The sequence below is a fragment of the Cynara cardunculus genome (genome assembly GCF_001531365.2).
Source record: "Cynara cardunculus var. scolymus isolate 2C chromosome LG 3, CcrdV1, whole genome shotgun sequence".
In the NCBI taxonomy this organism is placed as follows: Eukaryota; Viridiplantae; Streptophyta; class Magnoliopsida; order Asterales; family Asteraceae; genus Cynara; species Cynara cardunculus.
In genome coordinates this window covers 38,314,446-38,329,119 of record NC_037530.1, presented here as the reverse complement: position 1 = coordinate 38,329,119, position 14,674 = coordinate 38,314,446, and the positions used below count along the sequence as shown (strand labels likewise).

Genomic DNA, 14,674 nt, shown 5'->3' with positions numbered 1-14,674 from the left:
TATATATATATATATATATATTAAAAACTAACAGATAAAACATTATAAATGTAAGAAAAAACAAATATCACGTTAAAAACTTGCACATAAACCATGTTTTGCCATAGGTTTAACATGGCATGAGACACAAATCTTGAGGCATGACACGTCATGGTGATTGTTACATCTTTTAATTAAGTAAATGACAATTTTGCTTTTAATAACCAACCAAAAGGTTTTTGACTTAGCGGTATGTGAGTCTTTGGACTCTTAGAAAGTCAAAGATTCAAACTTCATCAAAGATGAAGAAGGTGAGTCTGTTTATTTGTTCTAATTTTCGTATATAAATATTATATATTTAAAAAAATATAGATACGTATTTTAAGACATACATAATCAATAAATATAAAACCGTTTAAGAAAAAAAAAGTAAAAGTAGACGAAAACATTGACCATGAAGCTTTGTTGATTGTGGTGTGGAAACGCAGCGGCATAAAACCCATTTTGTTTGGGCCGCCAAATAATTAAAAGAAGATTAAGGATTAATTAATGAATGAATAACCTTAAATTAAACCCATATTAAAAGGTCCAAAAGTAACTAATTAACGACTGATTGTGCTGACGTGGAAATAAGGGACATGACGTCATAGTATACGATGATTAAAAGTCAAAGGAATTATTTTGCATCTTGGGAGTACCATAAAAGCCCTTCTTAATTTGGGTGTCCAATCCAATGTGACAAAACACCAAAAAACCCATATTTCAATAATTAATTATACCTGATGATGCTTAATTACCTCATAATTAATAACTATTAATGATTGCATTAAACAAGCGTTGACTTTTCAACAGTTTCCAAAATTAGTATATTTATTTAGCAAATTTTAATGATTTGTGTACTTGTATTTCTTTTATAAAAAAAGTACGAGGAAATTACGTAAATCATCCCTGGGTTTGTCGAGAATCTGTATATCGTTCATAAGTTTTGGTAATTAGAAAGGGTATTATTGTGGTTTGAATTTGGCTGTTGTTTTCGTCTGTTGTCGTTAGGTCTGTTGAGTGTCTTTATGTGCTTGTTATGTGAAATGAGCTTTTTTTTTTTGTCATTTTGATTGAAAAAGATAGTGTACATGTCTTTAAATCATATGTATACGTTGTTTAAAGTGTTTGAAAAAGGAAGGGGAAAAACATTGAACATACCCTCCCTCCCACATCGGCCCCTGACGTGACTTCTTCCATCTTCATCCCATCTTTCCATCCTTGGCGTCGACAGCTGTAACTCGTACCCCTAATGTCGGTGGACGACATCACAAGATTCATCCTCCAATCCTCTTGACTTCTTTCCACCCATGATAACCCCTCCATTTCCATCCCAACTGAAAACCCATTTCCCGAAGGAGATAGATGATTACAATAGAAGAGAAATGAGAGATCAACGACGGAGAAAAAGGTGGCAGTCCTTTGTGGTGCTAGGCTAAGGTGCAAAGGGACTCTCCTATCTCTTAAAGCTACAACAAAGTCTTAGCTTCAGGGGATACGGGAAAAGACTAGAAGAAATTGGATTCGAACCTATGCATGCTAATATCAACCACAAAGCCCACTTTATCCTTGTGAGGTGAGGATAGAGACGACATGAGGAGGGCACAATGGTGAAGGGGTGTCAAAGAATGAGGGACGTCGATGATGGGGGAGGGGTGTTTGTTTTTTTAAAACCGTTTTAGAACATTTGTACATGTGCTTTGCAAACGTGTACACTAAAAACTACAAAAGAATATGCAAAATTACCGATTTTGCCTTCACTGACTTGCATGTGGAGCACTTCACGGAAAAAGATCAAGAGCCCTGACAGCCACATGTTTTTCAAAACTAAATACAAACCACAATGATGGTCCTCGTAATTTTCAAAATTTTGGGACGATATCCAGAGTTTCCACAAAATACAGGGACGATAATTGCACAAAGATAAGCAAATGGCACTGTTGACAATTGTTTAGTACAAAGATAGGGTGTATAAGTTTTCTGGCACAATATTGTCAACTTTCTTTTTTATCATATCGGCTTAATAAAATTTAGAAAAATTAACATATATTTTTGATTTTCACATCACTGGAACTGTTGGAAAGATCTTGACGCTTGCATACTTACCGAGGACGAACCTTGAGCTTCAAAAAAGACGATTGTTGATGGAAAACGAGGGTTGTGAGATTTGTTCTTGACCTTTGTTTCATTTTAGCAAAAGGAATAACTTAAATCATAACAGGGACATGATGGTAAGTGACGAAGTCGAAAATGAATGTGCACGTGGAGGCGATGGGCATTGTCGAAGGTGGTGACGAAGATATGTGTGGGCTTAAATCGTTTTTGATCTTTTCTATTTCGGTGTTGTTTTTAATTGAAATCCGTTCAGAACTTTGTTTCAAAAAATAATAATAAAATAAATATTTTAATGGTGCTGTTTATTTTTCTCTTCATTTAACGAGCGACAAGTAAGGATGATGAAACAGGGGCAAAGTCGGTAAAAAACTTATGAAGGACCAACAAACAAAACGTTCTTAATCGACATGCTAATAAAAATAGTATAAACCCATGAGAACTGATTTTAAAAAAATTTACATGATTTTTTCCATCAAATGCTAGAATTTAAGATATTTGAGCAAAATCATTACACCACCTTGCCAATGAGCTACATGTCAGAAGTTAGAATTTATGATATTGTTTTACATATATTTGTTTCATGATGTGATGGTTTCACATGTATTTGTTACATCATGTGGAACTTTTTTACGTATATTTTTCGTTTCACTAAGTGAAAAAAAAGTTTCACGTGTAATTTTTTCATAAGGTGAACACAAACATGTGTGAAACTAATACCTTATATTACAGTTTTGATGAAAGAAATCACTAAAAAAAATACTTTTATATCAGTTCTTATGTGTTTGTAACCTTTTTATGGTTATCATTTGATTATCTTACTAAGAAATGTTTATTTGTTGATTAAATATTTTGTTTCCCCAAACACGTAATTAAAATATTTTAAAAATCCTTGTAAATTGAAATTGATACCATCAACTTAATAATTATTATAATCAATTTATTAACCTTAATATCCAATCTGTTATGCGAGTTAATTAACCTTAGAATGACCACGTGCTTTGCAGGTAGATTGGAGTCATCACACTTGAACCTCCATGACCACAAGAAGATTTCTATTTCTCATTGGATTTAAACTCGCGACCTTAATAATCATTAAGAATACATATTATTAAATATAAAAAAATATATCAAAGCTTGAAAAGGGTAAAATTGGATTGGAAGTGAGATTTTGTCCCAACTTCGATGGGATGAAACATGAGAAAACTCGAATCCCAAAAGCCTGAAGAGAAAAACATTAAAAATTAAATTAAACCTTTTTTTTAATTTCTTGAAATTCGATTTTTAATTTCCAAAATTCAAAATTTAGTATAAAAAATGTCTCATCAACATAATAAACAACTAAATTCCAGTCTATAAATTAATAATAGTTTTTTTTTATTAACCTCGATATCCAACCAGTTATGCGAGCTAACTAATCTCATGACGACTACTTGCTTTGCAGATAGTCCAAAGTCACCGTATTTGAACCTCCATGGCTACAAGAGAATTTTTATTTCTTATTGGATTTGAACATGTGACCTCTTGATACTTTTGACATTTGGAGTCAAGCTCAAACCAATCAAACACCACATTTGTGGTCTAAATTAATAATAGTTATCATCATATTCAAAATTAACAATCATTTCACTCAAAAACTTGCTAAAAATAAAAATCAATTAATTTAATTAAAAACAAATAAATCATATATTATATTTTGTGTGATATAAAACCTATAATATAACCAAAGAGAATTCGGTCTAATGATATTGTAGCTTTTTAAAAAGTCAGAGGTTTAAACCTAATAAAAAAATGAGAATAGTGTGTCAGTTTATTTATTGCATTTAAAAACCTATAATGGTTATATATATATAATATTTGATTAAGTTCGAGCCTCGAGGCATGAGTTGGTGGGGACTGAAGTCTACGTACATGCACATGGATTCAAGCCCATATGCAGCCCCACCACAGTAAAATTCAGCTCATTTACCGGAAATTAAATAAATAAATAAAAGAAACCCATTTTATATATCCTGATAAAAATAGTAATAAATTAAAAAAACAAATAAAATTTAACCATGGCTTTTCTTATCACACACTCACTCTGAGAAATAGCAGTGTGGAGATTGGACTTTTCGTTGAAAACTCAACCCCCATGTGTTTTCATTGTTAAAATATTCACTCTGACGCATCTCCTCACCATTCTTGAGCAATATCATATCCAAATTGCAACAGTTTCCCCTTTTTTTAACCATGGCTATTAACCCATAACTAGCACCACTATATAAAGGGCAAAACCCCATATCGTTTTTCTAGTGAAAGGAGATTTGAAACACAGACAGAAAATGGGGGAGCAAGTGGAAGAGCTGAACCAGCACAGACAGCTTTCCACAGGAAAGAAAGGTGGTTTAGTCACCATGCCCTTCATCATAGGTATTCTTGAACCTTTAACAACATGGGTTTCTTGAATCTTGAAACCTTTTGCATTTTTCACAACATGGGTTTCTTGAATCTTGAAGTTCTGGTGTTTGATTTGATCTGAGTTTGCTGTTGTTTTTTGATTTTGGGGTTTTGGGTGTTTTCTTGAATCTTGAATCTCTTTTTTGCAGCAAATGAGGCATTTGAGAAGGTGGCTAGCTATGGTTTGGTGCCCAATATGATTCTTTATCTGATTAGTGATTACAAGATTGGTGTGGCTAAAGGCACCAACATCCTCTTTCTCTGGACTGCAGCTTCCAATTTTGCTCCTGTTTTGGGTGCATTTCTTTCAGATTCATACTTGGGTCGATTTCTCACCATTGGTTTGGGTTCCTTATTCTCCCTTTTGGTAACATTTTCAACTCCATTTTCTGCTTCTAAATCTGCTTTTCTTGATAACAAGAATACAAAATGGCATCAGTCATATTGGGTTGAATTCACTGTAGAATTAAATCTTGCATTTATAAGTGAAATCCTACGTTGTTTCTTTTTTATCTTTGTACAGTATTTTCTGACGTTGACCATATTAACTTACAAAAAGAATTTAGCCCAAGAGGGCAGGCACTTAATTAGGTCACAGACATCCAGTGAAAACATCATAGTGGTTCTGCAACTTCTGCCATTGATGGTCCACTTGACCTACATCATTAATCTTGATAGAAACCCCTTTCTTTTAAAACTCTGTTTTTAAGGTTCTTGCTTAGTTAGGGAGGTTCGTAAAAACCCAATAACCTTTCGTCTGGACTGTATGTATGTGTACAAGTATTTGAAGCGGTTTCTTAGTTTTTATGTCCAGATGAACGGTTACCAAGTCGATGTAAAAGAATGTCCCATTCAATAGAAAATTATTTAATTTAAAATAATATATTTCTCGCCATTATGAGTTTAGGGCTAGAAACTTGAGGATCAGGTAAAATGTGAATTTGATAAGGTAGTTTCTAATAATTCATGAAATTGATTAGACTATTCCCACAATTGTAAGTGTTCCTCAGTTTTTTTTGCGGTTTTCCCGTGAACCTGGCTCTTTGTCTAATAATCATTAAAAACATCATTTACATTAGCTCTAAATTGATTAAAGATTGTAATCATGGATCATATAATGCTAATTATCCTGTTTATTATTGTGATTATAGGGTATGTTTCTGCTATGGTTAACAACAATGGTTCCAAATCTAAAGCCACCTGCTTGCAATCAATTAACTGAAACCTGCAAACAAGCCACACATTCTCAATATGCTTTCTTGATCTTTGCCTTCATATTCATTTCAATGGGATCAGGGGGTGTAAGACCATGTTCTTTAGCATTTGGTGCTGAACAAATAGACAATAAAAACAATCCCAATAATGAGAGGGCATTAGAGAGCTTTTTTGGATGGTATTATGCTGCTGCTGCGACTGCGGTTTTGATTGCGTTTACGGGTATCGTTTATATTCAAGATCATGCCGGTTGGAAGGTGGGTTTTGGGGTTCCTGCGATTCTTATGTTGTTATCTGCACTTTTGTTCTTTGCTGCTTCCACTCTGTATGTGAAGATGAAAGTTAAAAAGAGCTTGTTCACTAGCTTCATACAAGTGATTGTGGTTGCTTATAAGAACCGAAAACTCCCATCTCAGCCTCCGAATGCTGATGCGTGGAATCATCATAAAGATTCACCCGATGCCGTGCCCACCAAAAAATTAAGGTATATCATCGTTTACTACAACAAAATCGGCTTTATAGGACGCCAAATGTGTCTAAATGTTCTAATTGTTTGGTCCTATATTAGGACATTTAGGCTTGTTTGGTTGGTTTTTCGTTAAGTCCCGTGTGGATAAAAGTTGTCTGTGTAGATTAATTTGTCTGTATAGATTGAGAAGGTTTTTGTTTTGAGGGTTTTTTCCCTAGATGGAAGGATAATTTTTTGACTTTATGCAGAAAGCTCCCTCCTAAAAGCTTATTGAATAAGTCACTTTCTATATCATTAAGCCACTTTCAAAAAATCCTTTTTGGCTGATTGAATAAGTTGAGTCCCAAAGTCCCATTAAGCTCATCAAGCTGCTAACAAACAAATGTCTTAATAGACAGCTTTATAGGTTCAAACAACTGTTTCGCCTTATAAAACAGTCTATTAAGACATTTAGACATATTTCGCTAAAGCTGGTTTTGTTGTAATGGTTCTTTTGGTTGTGGTCACTTTGAGTCCCATATGGATTACAATTGTACAAGTTTGGCTAAAGATGTGAGATTTATATGTAGGTTCTTGAACAAAGCTTGCATCATTCAGAACCCGAAAGACTTGACCGCGGATGGAGTTGCTTCCGATCCGTGGAGTCTATGCACGGTTGAGCAAATCGAAGAACTGAAATCACTGATCCGGGTTCTGCCATTATGGTCTTCGGGAATCATGATGTCGATAAACGTGAGCCAATCTTCTTTTCCTGTAATCCAAGCTTCCACCATGGATAGACACCTTGGATCGAGCTTCCAGATTCCGGCAGGCTCCTTCGCTTTCTTCACGATCGCGGTATTAGCACTTTGGGTCGTGCTTTATGATCGTGTTATCCTCCCATTCGCATCAAAACTCCGAGGAAAACCAGTCCATCTTGGCGTCAAATTAAGAATGGGTATCGGTCTAGTTTTCTCCTCCATGGCCATGGTGGTTTCCGCCATTGTTGAACATGCTCGAAGAAAGAAAGCAATCGAACAAGGGCTGTTCAACAGCCCTCAAACCGTTGTCGCCATGTCAGCAATGTGGTTGGTCCCACAATACTGCCTCCATGGATTAGCAGAAGCTTTTAGTGCAATCGGGCAGAACGAATTCTACTATTCGGAGTTCCCGAAAAGCATGTCGAGCATTGCTGCTTCTCTTTTCTTGTTAGGAATGGCTGTGGCTAACTTGTTGGCTAGCCTGATCCTTAGCACGATCGAAAAGCTCACGAAAGATGGTCGTAAAGAAGGGTGGATCGCCACCAATATCAACCAAGGCCGCTACGATAGTTACTATTGGGTTCTAGCCATAATGAGCTTCGCGAACCTTTTGTACTTCGTGGCTTGCAGTTGGGCTTACGGCCCTTGTGCTGACGAATTGGTGAAACAGGAGACGAAAAGTAGTAAAGACTCGACCGAGGAGTTGCAACGAGCGAGATCCGTAGCAGACGAAAGGCAAAGCCTGTTTTCTAGCTTGCCATCGTGATCGGTTTTCAAGAAAATCTTGGAAATATAAGGTGTTTTTCAAGAACCCTAATGAAAGATTGAAGGGGAAAAAAAAAAGGGGGTGTCGGTGAATCACGAAAGCGATCCCAATGGATCGATTTCGGAATGGGGAATGTTGTTTAGGTTGTGTTTGGTTTGATGTTTGATGATGATAGAAAGGTGGGAAGACAAGTTGTTTGTGGTGTCCATAGAACGGGTTTCGTCGGGTAGTTTTTGTATTACGGATGTCGTAATCGGTCGGATCGATCGAACTCGGAAATATACTTGTAAACATAAATATTAAGTGTGTTTTTAAGGTTTTTGTTTGAAGTTGCAAATAGGGTTGTGTTGGAATTGTATGAATTAATTAATTGTGTTGTAAATGAAAAAGTAATGGATTCAGAAACCATTTGAATTGTGTCGTACTGATTAAATTTTTAGTGGATGTAGTGGAAAATTTGTTGTTAAAACCAGATTGTTTATAGTCAATCCAGGTGTTGTCAAAACCCTTGTAATCATAAATGGTTCAACTGCGATGATTCCAGAATAGATTAGTCAGTACGCTGTATTTGTAAGCTAGTCTGAAAACCCACGGTTATAAAAAAACCTAAGGAGTTGTTTGTTTACCTCTTAATAGTTCATTAAGAGGCAACATCTGAATCGTTAAAAGGTGAATCTTGTTTGGCAAAAAAAAGTCTGCCTCTTAATGATTCTATTACCTCTGAATGATTTTGTATCTTGGAACTCCCTTAACCATCAAGAGTCTTGATTTCATTGTATACAATTACCAAACAATTATATTTCATTTTGCATTATATCATGAGAGTCTCTTAATCATTCTAACCACTTAATCATTTTACACCAAACTATTTAATAATTACCAAAAAAGGTTAAATATAAAATGGACAAAAACAAGAACAATAATCCATATGATGTCCCCAAGATATGTGGGTGTGACAGAGGGGCATTCCTTTATTTGTAAAAGACAGATCATCAAGCTAAAATTGTTCCCTTAAATTCAGGGGGTGGTTCAAAAACTTGGGGGTTTGGCCCTACTTATCATTTCTTTTTTCAAAAGGAATTTTGATGCCGAACTATTTTACAGTTATTAAATAGTTTGATGTAGAATGATTAAGTGGTCAGAATGATTAAAAGACTTTCATGATATAGCATAAAATGAAATATAATTGTTTACGATGAAATTATGGTGCTGAATAGTTGTTATATGAGATTCTTATTTTCTTGTATTACCAGCCGCCTCACATGAAACCTGTCTCCAATAACATTAATATAAGGAGGTATTTTTTGACTCACTCAACGGTTGAGGCTAAAAAGGACGGCTGTATTTACATAATAACGTATTAATTGAAGTCTTTTTCATTATTACTCAAAGTAATAAATAAAAAGAAACAATGTTTAATGATTAAAAGAATAAACTTATAAATAATTAAATATATATAATAATTAGAGAACATGTGATTATCCAAGTGATGATTAAAATAGTAAGTAGAAGCTAGAATTCCTCTTAAGCCATGATAATAATTCCTCAATATTATAATCCAACTTCTTTTGTTTTTTTTTTAATTGGATAAGAATTATGGTTATGTATACTGGTTTTACGATCATCATAAAGACAGCCAGACGGGTGGTGCTCGGATTCAAATCGGAGATCTCGCTTTAACAGATGATTGTCAACCTCCTTATTGTTAAGACACTTGGGGTAGGGACGGACCTATAGTTGGACATATGGTGGCACGTGCCTCTGTATTATTCATCTGCTGAAAGTAAAAAAAAATTAGATTCATGAAAGGTGCAACTGTATTAATTTGTTGTGTGTCACATTATGTATTTGAAACTACAATGAAAACAAGTTTCATTTGGTAGGGTTGGTTTGCAAGACTTTTATTCCACCTAGACCTAAATTCGAATCGTGTTAGTGTTATTTTCTTAGTCAAATGGTGTCAATGTTTGAGAAAAAAAATTCCCTGTAGTTTTTTTTTTCTTATAGTCAAATGGTGTCACCGTTTGAAAAAATTTATGGGTTCATCCCTGACTTAGGATGCGTTTGGTATCTAGACAAGATACAACATAGCGGAACACAATAAAACATAACATGATCATACGTGACATAGCAGAACAGGACAAAACATAACAAATGACATGACTAATAAAATGACCAATTTACCCTATCTTTTCTATATTTTGATTAATTTATGTGTTTTATTAAGTTATAGTAAAATAAATATTTTTTATAACAAAATATATTATTAGAAAGTTTTCATCATGACAATTAAAATGACACAAAAAATATGAACTTCATATAATTCCAGTTTACTATTAATATTTAATAAATTACATATAAGTTTAACAAATATAGAAACTGTATAAAATAATATTTTGATGACAGTAAAGTGAAAATCTACAAAAAACCATAAAATACAATAAATAAAATTTAAAGAATTGATAAAATGTAAAGAAAGAATTTGATGTTTTCAAATATAATTAGGTTTTACTTTGAAAATATATTAATAAAATATAAGTTTGTTTCACCTTGTTTCATGGGATGGGGATCAAACATGCATGTTCCATTTTATTCTTATGTTCCTGTCTATTTCATATAAAGATCATATCAAATGTAAAACAGTGATCCCTGTTCTGTTCTCGAAACTTACCATATTATCAATTTTTAAATAACGAGGAATTACAAGAATCATATAAATCAAAGCCAACATTACCATAATAAGCACATCATCGTTAACTTCTAACAACTCGAAAGGAAATTATATGTAGAGTTTTCTGACAGCGGTATCCCTAACAGGAATACCGACAGCCGAGAAAATAAAATCTCCGTTACCATCGACGAGAGCATGCAGTTTACCGTTTAACATAGATTACACACAAACGGTATGTTGCATCTTTCGTCGATGATAAAATCGGTTTATTGTTCTTCAGCAGCCAGTTTCATCTTCAGCTCCTTTTTGTTCACCTAAAAGTTACACACAAAATGATTCATTAGGTTTTGGTTGTAGAAGAACATTAAGCAACCAAAGGGCCTTTGGCCTAGCAGGATCTGAGCCTTTGGCCTCCTAGGAAATCTGGGGTTCAAACCTCAGCAAAGACGAAAAGGGTGTGTGAGTTCATTTGTTACATTTTCCGTAAGTAGATGTGCAAATGAATAAGATCATAACGGTTACAAATACGGTATTTTACCTTTCCCATGGCATTACGAGGGAGCGAGTCCCATAAAAATAATCGGGTTGGTATCTGGAGATGGTAACACAAGATCAGTAACGGGTAATTTTTTGATAATAATTAGAAATAAATTTCATCTAAGATGTGAAATATATGTATAAATTTCTGTAACATATATAGACTACAGACGGTTAGCTTCTAGTTGTATGTTAATGCTTTTTCTTAATCAACTTTGCAAATCATGTCTTTTTGTGACACTTTTCACAAGTTGAGGTTTTCACAGAAACAACTGTTTTATTCTTTGGGATAGATGTCAGATCTGCATACCGCACTCCACCTCCAAAAGGGATATAACGGGTTCGTTTGGTTTTGGACTACAGATAGTCGGTGAGACTATATAATTATCAACTTGATAAAGGGGGACCCTGGTGCACTAAAACGACTCAACTTTGTTACGGTTGGAGATAAGTATTTATGATGTCTTTACTTTACGCTTTGCAAAGGGACCCGACCTTTTAGTCACATAGGATTTATGTTACTATTTGATCCAAGGTTTGTTCTTGGGGAAAAACATTAAATTAAATTGCTGATAATATGCAAAAAAAGACTGCGAGGAAAGCATACTACATGCTCACTTCAGAATGTGAAAATTATAGCATCATTGGTCAACTTCGGGGCTGTTTGGTTGATTTTTCATTAAGTTCTGTATGGATAAAGCTGTCTGTGTGGATTAATTTGTCTGTGTAGATTGAAAAAGTTTTTGTTTGGAAGGGCTTTTTAACAGACATGAAAAGCATGTTTTTAATTGGGAGGGGCATGTTTGTAAAAAACTTGGTTTTGTGCATAAAGCTCCCCCTAGAAGCTTACTGAATAAGCCACTTTCTATATCATTAAGCCACTACCAAACAGTCATGCATAACTAACCAATTGTCCTAAGAGTTTCGGGAGGGGTCTAGATAGGTGAGGGGCCAAAGAATTATGGATTGCCTTAGTGTTGAGTCCCTAAAGTAGTAGACCTTGATTCTATGTGGAACCTCATATTAACTCCAAAAGAGGCCTTGAGAAAGAGATTCTAACACACACACACACGCACACACACACATATACATATACATATACATATACATATACATATACATATACATATACATATATATATATATATATATATCAAGGAGAAACGATCACAGTTTAGTTGATTTGGGACTCTAACAGTAATAAAGAAGTTAAAAGAAAATAGTATTTATGGGAAGGTGTCCATGCAATTTTGACATGAAAAGCAACAATGTATGAAAAAGATTATGGTGCTGTACCTTGTATGGTGCAAGTTTTTCTTTAGCCCATGTTCGGAGTTCATCCAAACTTATAGCAGGGTTCAAATCTTTCTCACGAACCTTCTTTATCTCCATATCTGGCACAATTATTGCAGTGACGGCTTCTCCATAAGTATTGTCCGGTAACCCCAAGACACAACATTCTGAAACAGCTGGATGCTGTGCAAGGAGGGAGCGCATTAGATTATATGTGTGTGTGTGTATGCAAGTCCGATTTTATCACTATTAGGGAGGTGCGTCTAAGGTGGAGTTATTTAGCTAAATGGCCTCCTGATAAATGTTCCTTTAAAATCCATGACCTTCTGATAGGTTTTAGGCATTTTTGTATATGGAAGAGGCATACCTCTGTTAAGCAAAGGCATTTTCAAAACTGTCAAAACATCATGGATTTAAAAAGAACCTGTCAAAACGTCATGGATTTAAAGAGAATCTGTCAAAAGGTCATTTAACCAAAAGACCCATCTAAGGTGTGCCTTGGATATAGGTCTCGGAAACCATGGAATGCATGATCAGAAGAGATATTAGATGGAGAAGGGAACTTACTTCCAAAAGAATCGCTTCTATTTCCAATGCTGACAACTTGTATCCACCGACCTTCATTATATCAGCATTAGTACCTGATTGGAGGACATAGGAGTGTCACAATACTTCGACGGGAGAAGAAAATCAAAACCATAGATGTGTGAGAACAGTGGATGAATCTTACGTCCCAAAATTACATAATATCCATCTTCATCCACTTTAACGGCATCACCAGTTTTGAAAAAGCCACCCTCTATAAATGACTCCTTGGTTACCTATTAGGTACACACATGCAGCATAGTGAGAAACATAAAAAGCGCATTTTGAAGTTTGTAAGCATTAATTCGTATAAATAAGTTGAACTGATAACTTGGTAATATATTAGCATAGGTAATAGACATGAGCATCAAGAAGAACCAAAACAAAACGTAAAATAGCCCGAAGCTGTAGATTGAATTATAATCTTTGATCCTTGAAGGGATAATGTAGCCTCCAAGGCCAACCGTACCAAATATTGTCTGATTTGTCCATACGTGGACTCACGGTTTTTAAACACGTTTGATAGAGGAGGTATCCAGTCCCTTATAAGGCAACCTTAGTTCCTGTCCCCAACAGATGTGGGATCTGATAGATAATTATTAAAAGGACAAAGAGTACTATTAACATAATTGTCGATTTGGCAAACATTTGCAGCCAACATGTTCTGTGTGAGATTTCGCGTAAAACTAACTCGACGGCTTACCTCAGGGCGTTTCCAGTATTCCTTAAACAATGAAGGGCTTTTGATGCAAAGCTCACCAACCCCCTCACCACCATCATCTTCAGCAAGAATTTTGACCTATTACCAACAACAAAATGTAGTCAAGTTCTCTGTAACACATTATGCTAGTGATGATCGATATCCTACCTTCTAATATTACAAGTTTTGTCTACTTTCTTAATTTAAAGAATGAATCCCAAAGTCCCAGATTTTTGCCAATCTAGGAGAAGATTATACACCATAAACACCAGAGGAAAGTTCCATTAGGGGGAACCGCCAACAGCACGCCACGTGTCCCTCTTCAGGATGAATATTCATCACAAATAACAAGTTCATGATGAATATGGACATGTTATTCATCATGAACCACACATTCATGATGAATATGTTACAACATTCATAACGAATAACATATCCATATTCCTGATGGATATGACTCGTGTCTTGTTGTGGGCGGTTCCTGGGTTCCTAATCAATTTTAGGTTCCTAAAGGAACCTGCCCCCAAATCAAGGTCAACATACAAGGTTTATTCACTACCAAACCTGTGTGAAGCTTTTTTCAAACATTAATCTATCTTGCGTGAGCATGCTTATAGTGCTCAAAGAAGCCTGTTCTTAAGTCGAGTTTTTCGAGATTGAAAACTTTGCTAACCTGCACACCTGGAAAGGGTTTGCCTACAGTGCCTCCTTTCCGTATTCCTTTTAATGGATTTGAAATTGCCATGACAAACTATAAGATCAACGAGACATAATCATTAGAAAGATGAACGTCAAGTAACCATCTATTGATGAATCTCTTTTCGGCTAGAATGAAATCTGAAATGACTTGTAAGGATACCTCTGTCATGCCATATCTTTCCAATAGTCGATGTCCTGTAATTTCCTCCCACTGTTGCATGACGGGCAGGGGTAGAGCTGATGATCCACACATCTGATGCAACAAGATACATCTTGATTTTAATGTTTCGTTTTATAATTTGTGTCTATCGATGTTATAATGCGATTTTATGTGGTTTTGAGAAAAATAAAATGTTTTTTATTTTTTAATGAAATATAAATTTGAAGATATTATAAAATATTGAAAAAAATAAGCGATATTAGTATTAAA

At 34.9% G+C, this 14,674-nt stretch overlaps 2 protein-coding genes across 2 annotated transcripts in view; one reads left to right on the top strand and one right to left on the bottom strand.

Moving 5' to 3' along the window:
* Positions 1–4,436: 4,436 nt before the first annotated feature.
* LOC112509991 (protein NRT1/ PTR FAMILY 1.2-like) lies at positions 4,437–8,187 on the top strand. The gene is made up of 4 exons (XM_025115235.1): positions 4,437–4,542; positions 4,719–4,936; positions 5,721–6,268; positions 6,823–8,187. Exons 1-4 carry the CDS (start codon positions 4,455–4,457, stop codon positions 7,757–7,759), a joined length of 1,791 nt encoding a protein of 596 aa, XP_024971003.1. The 5' UTR covers positions 4,437–4,454; the 3' UTR covers positions 7,760–8,187.
* A 2,159-nt stretch (positions 8,188–10,346) lies between these two features.
* Positions 10,347–14,674, bottom strand: part of LOC112510212 (malonate--CoA ligase) — a 9,855-nt gene continuing 5,527 nt past the window's right edge. Inside the window, 8 exon segments of the mRNA XM_025115546.1 lie at positions 10,347–10,744; positions 10,969–11,022; positions 12,264–12,443; positions 12,828–12,901; positions 12,991–13,081; positions 13,549–13,644; positions 14,219–14,296; positions 14,405–14,497. Of these exon segments, the coding sequence (XP_024971314.1) occupies positions 10,697–10,744; positions 10,969–11,022; positions 12,264–12,443; positions 12,828–12,901; positions 12,991–13,081; positions 13,549–13,644; positions 14,219–14,296; positions 14,405–14,497 (714 nt within the window). The 3' untranslated portion in view covers positions 10,347–10,696.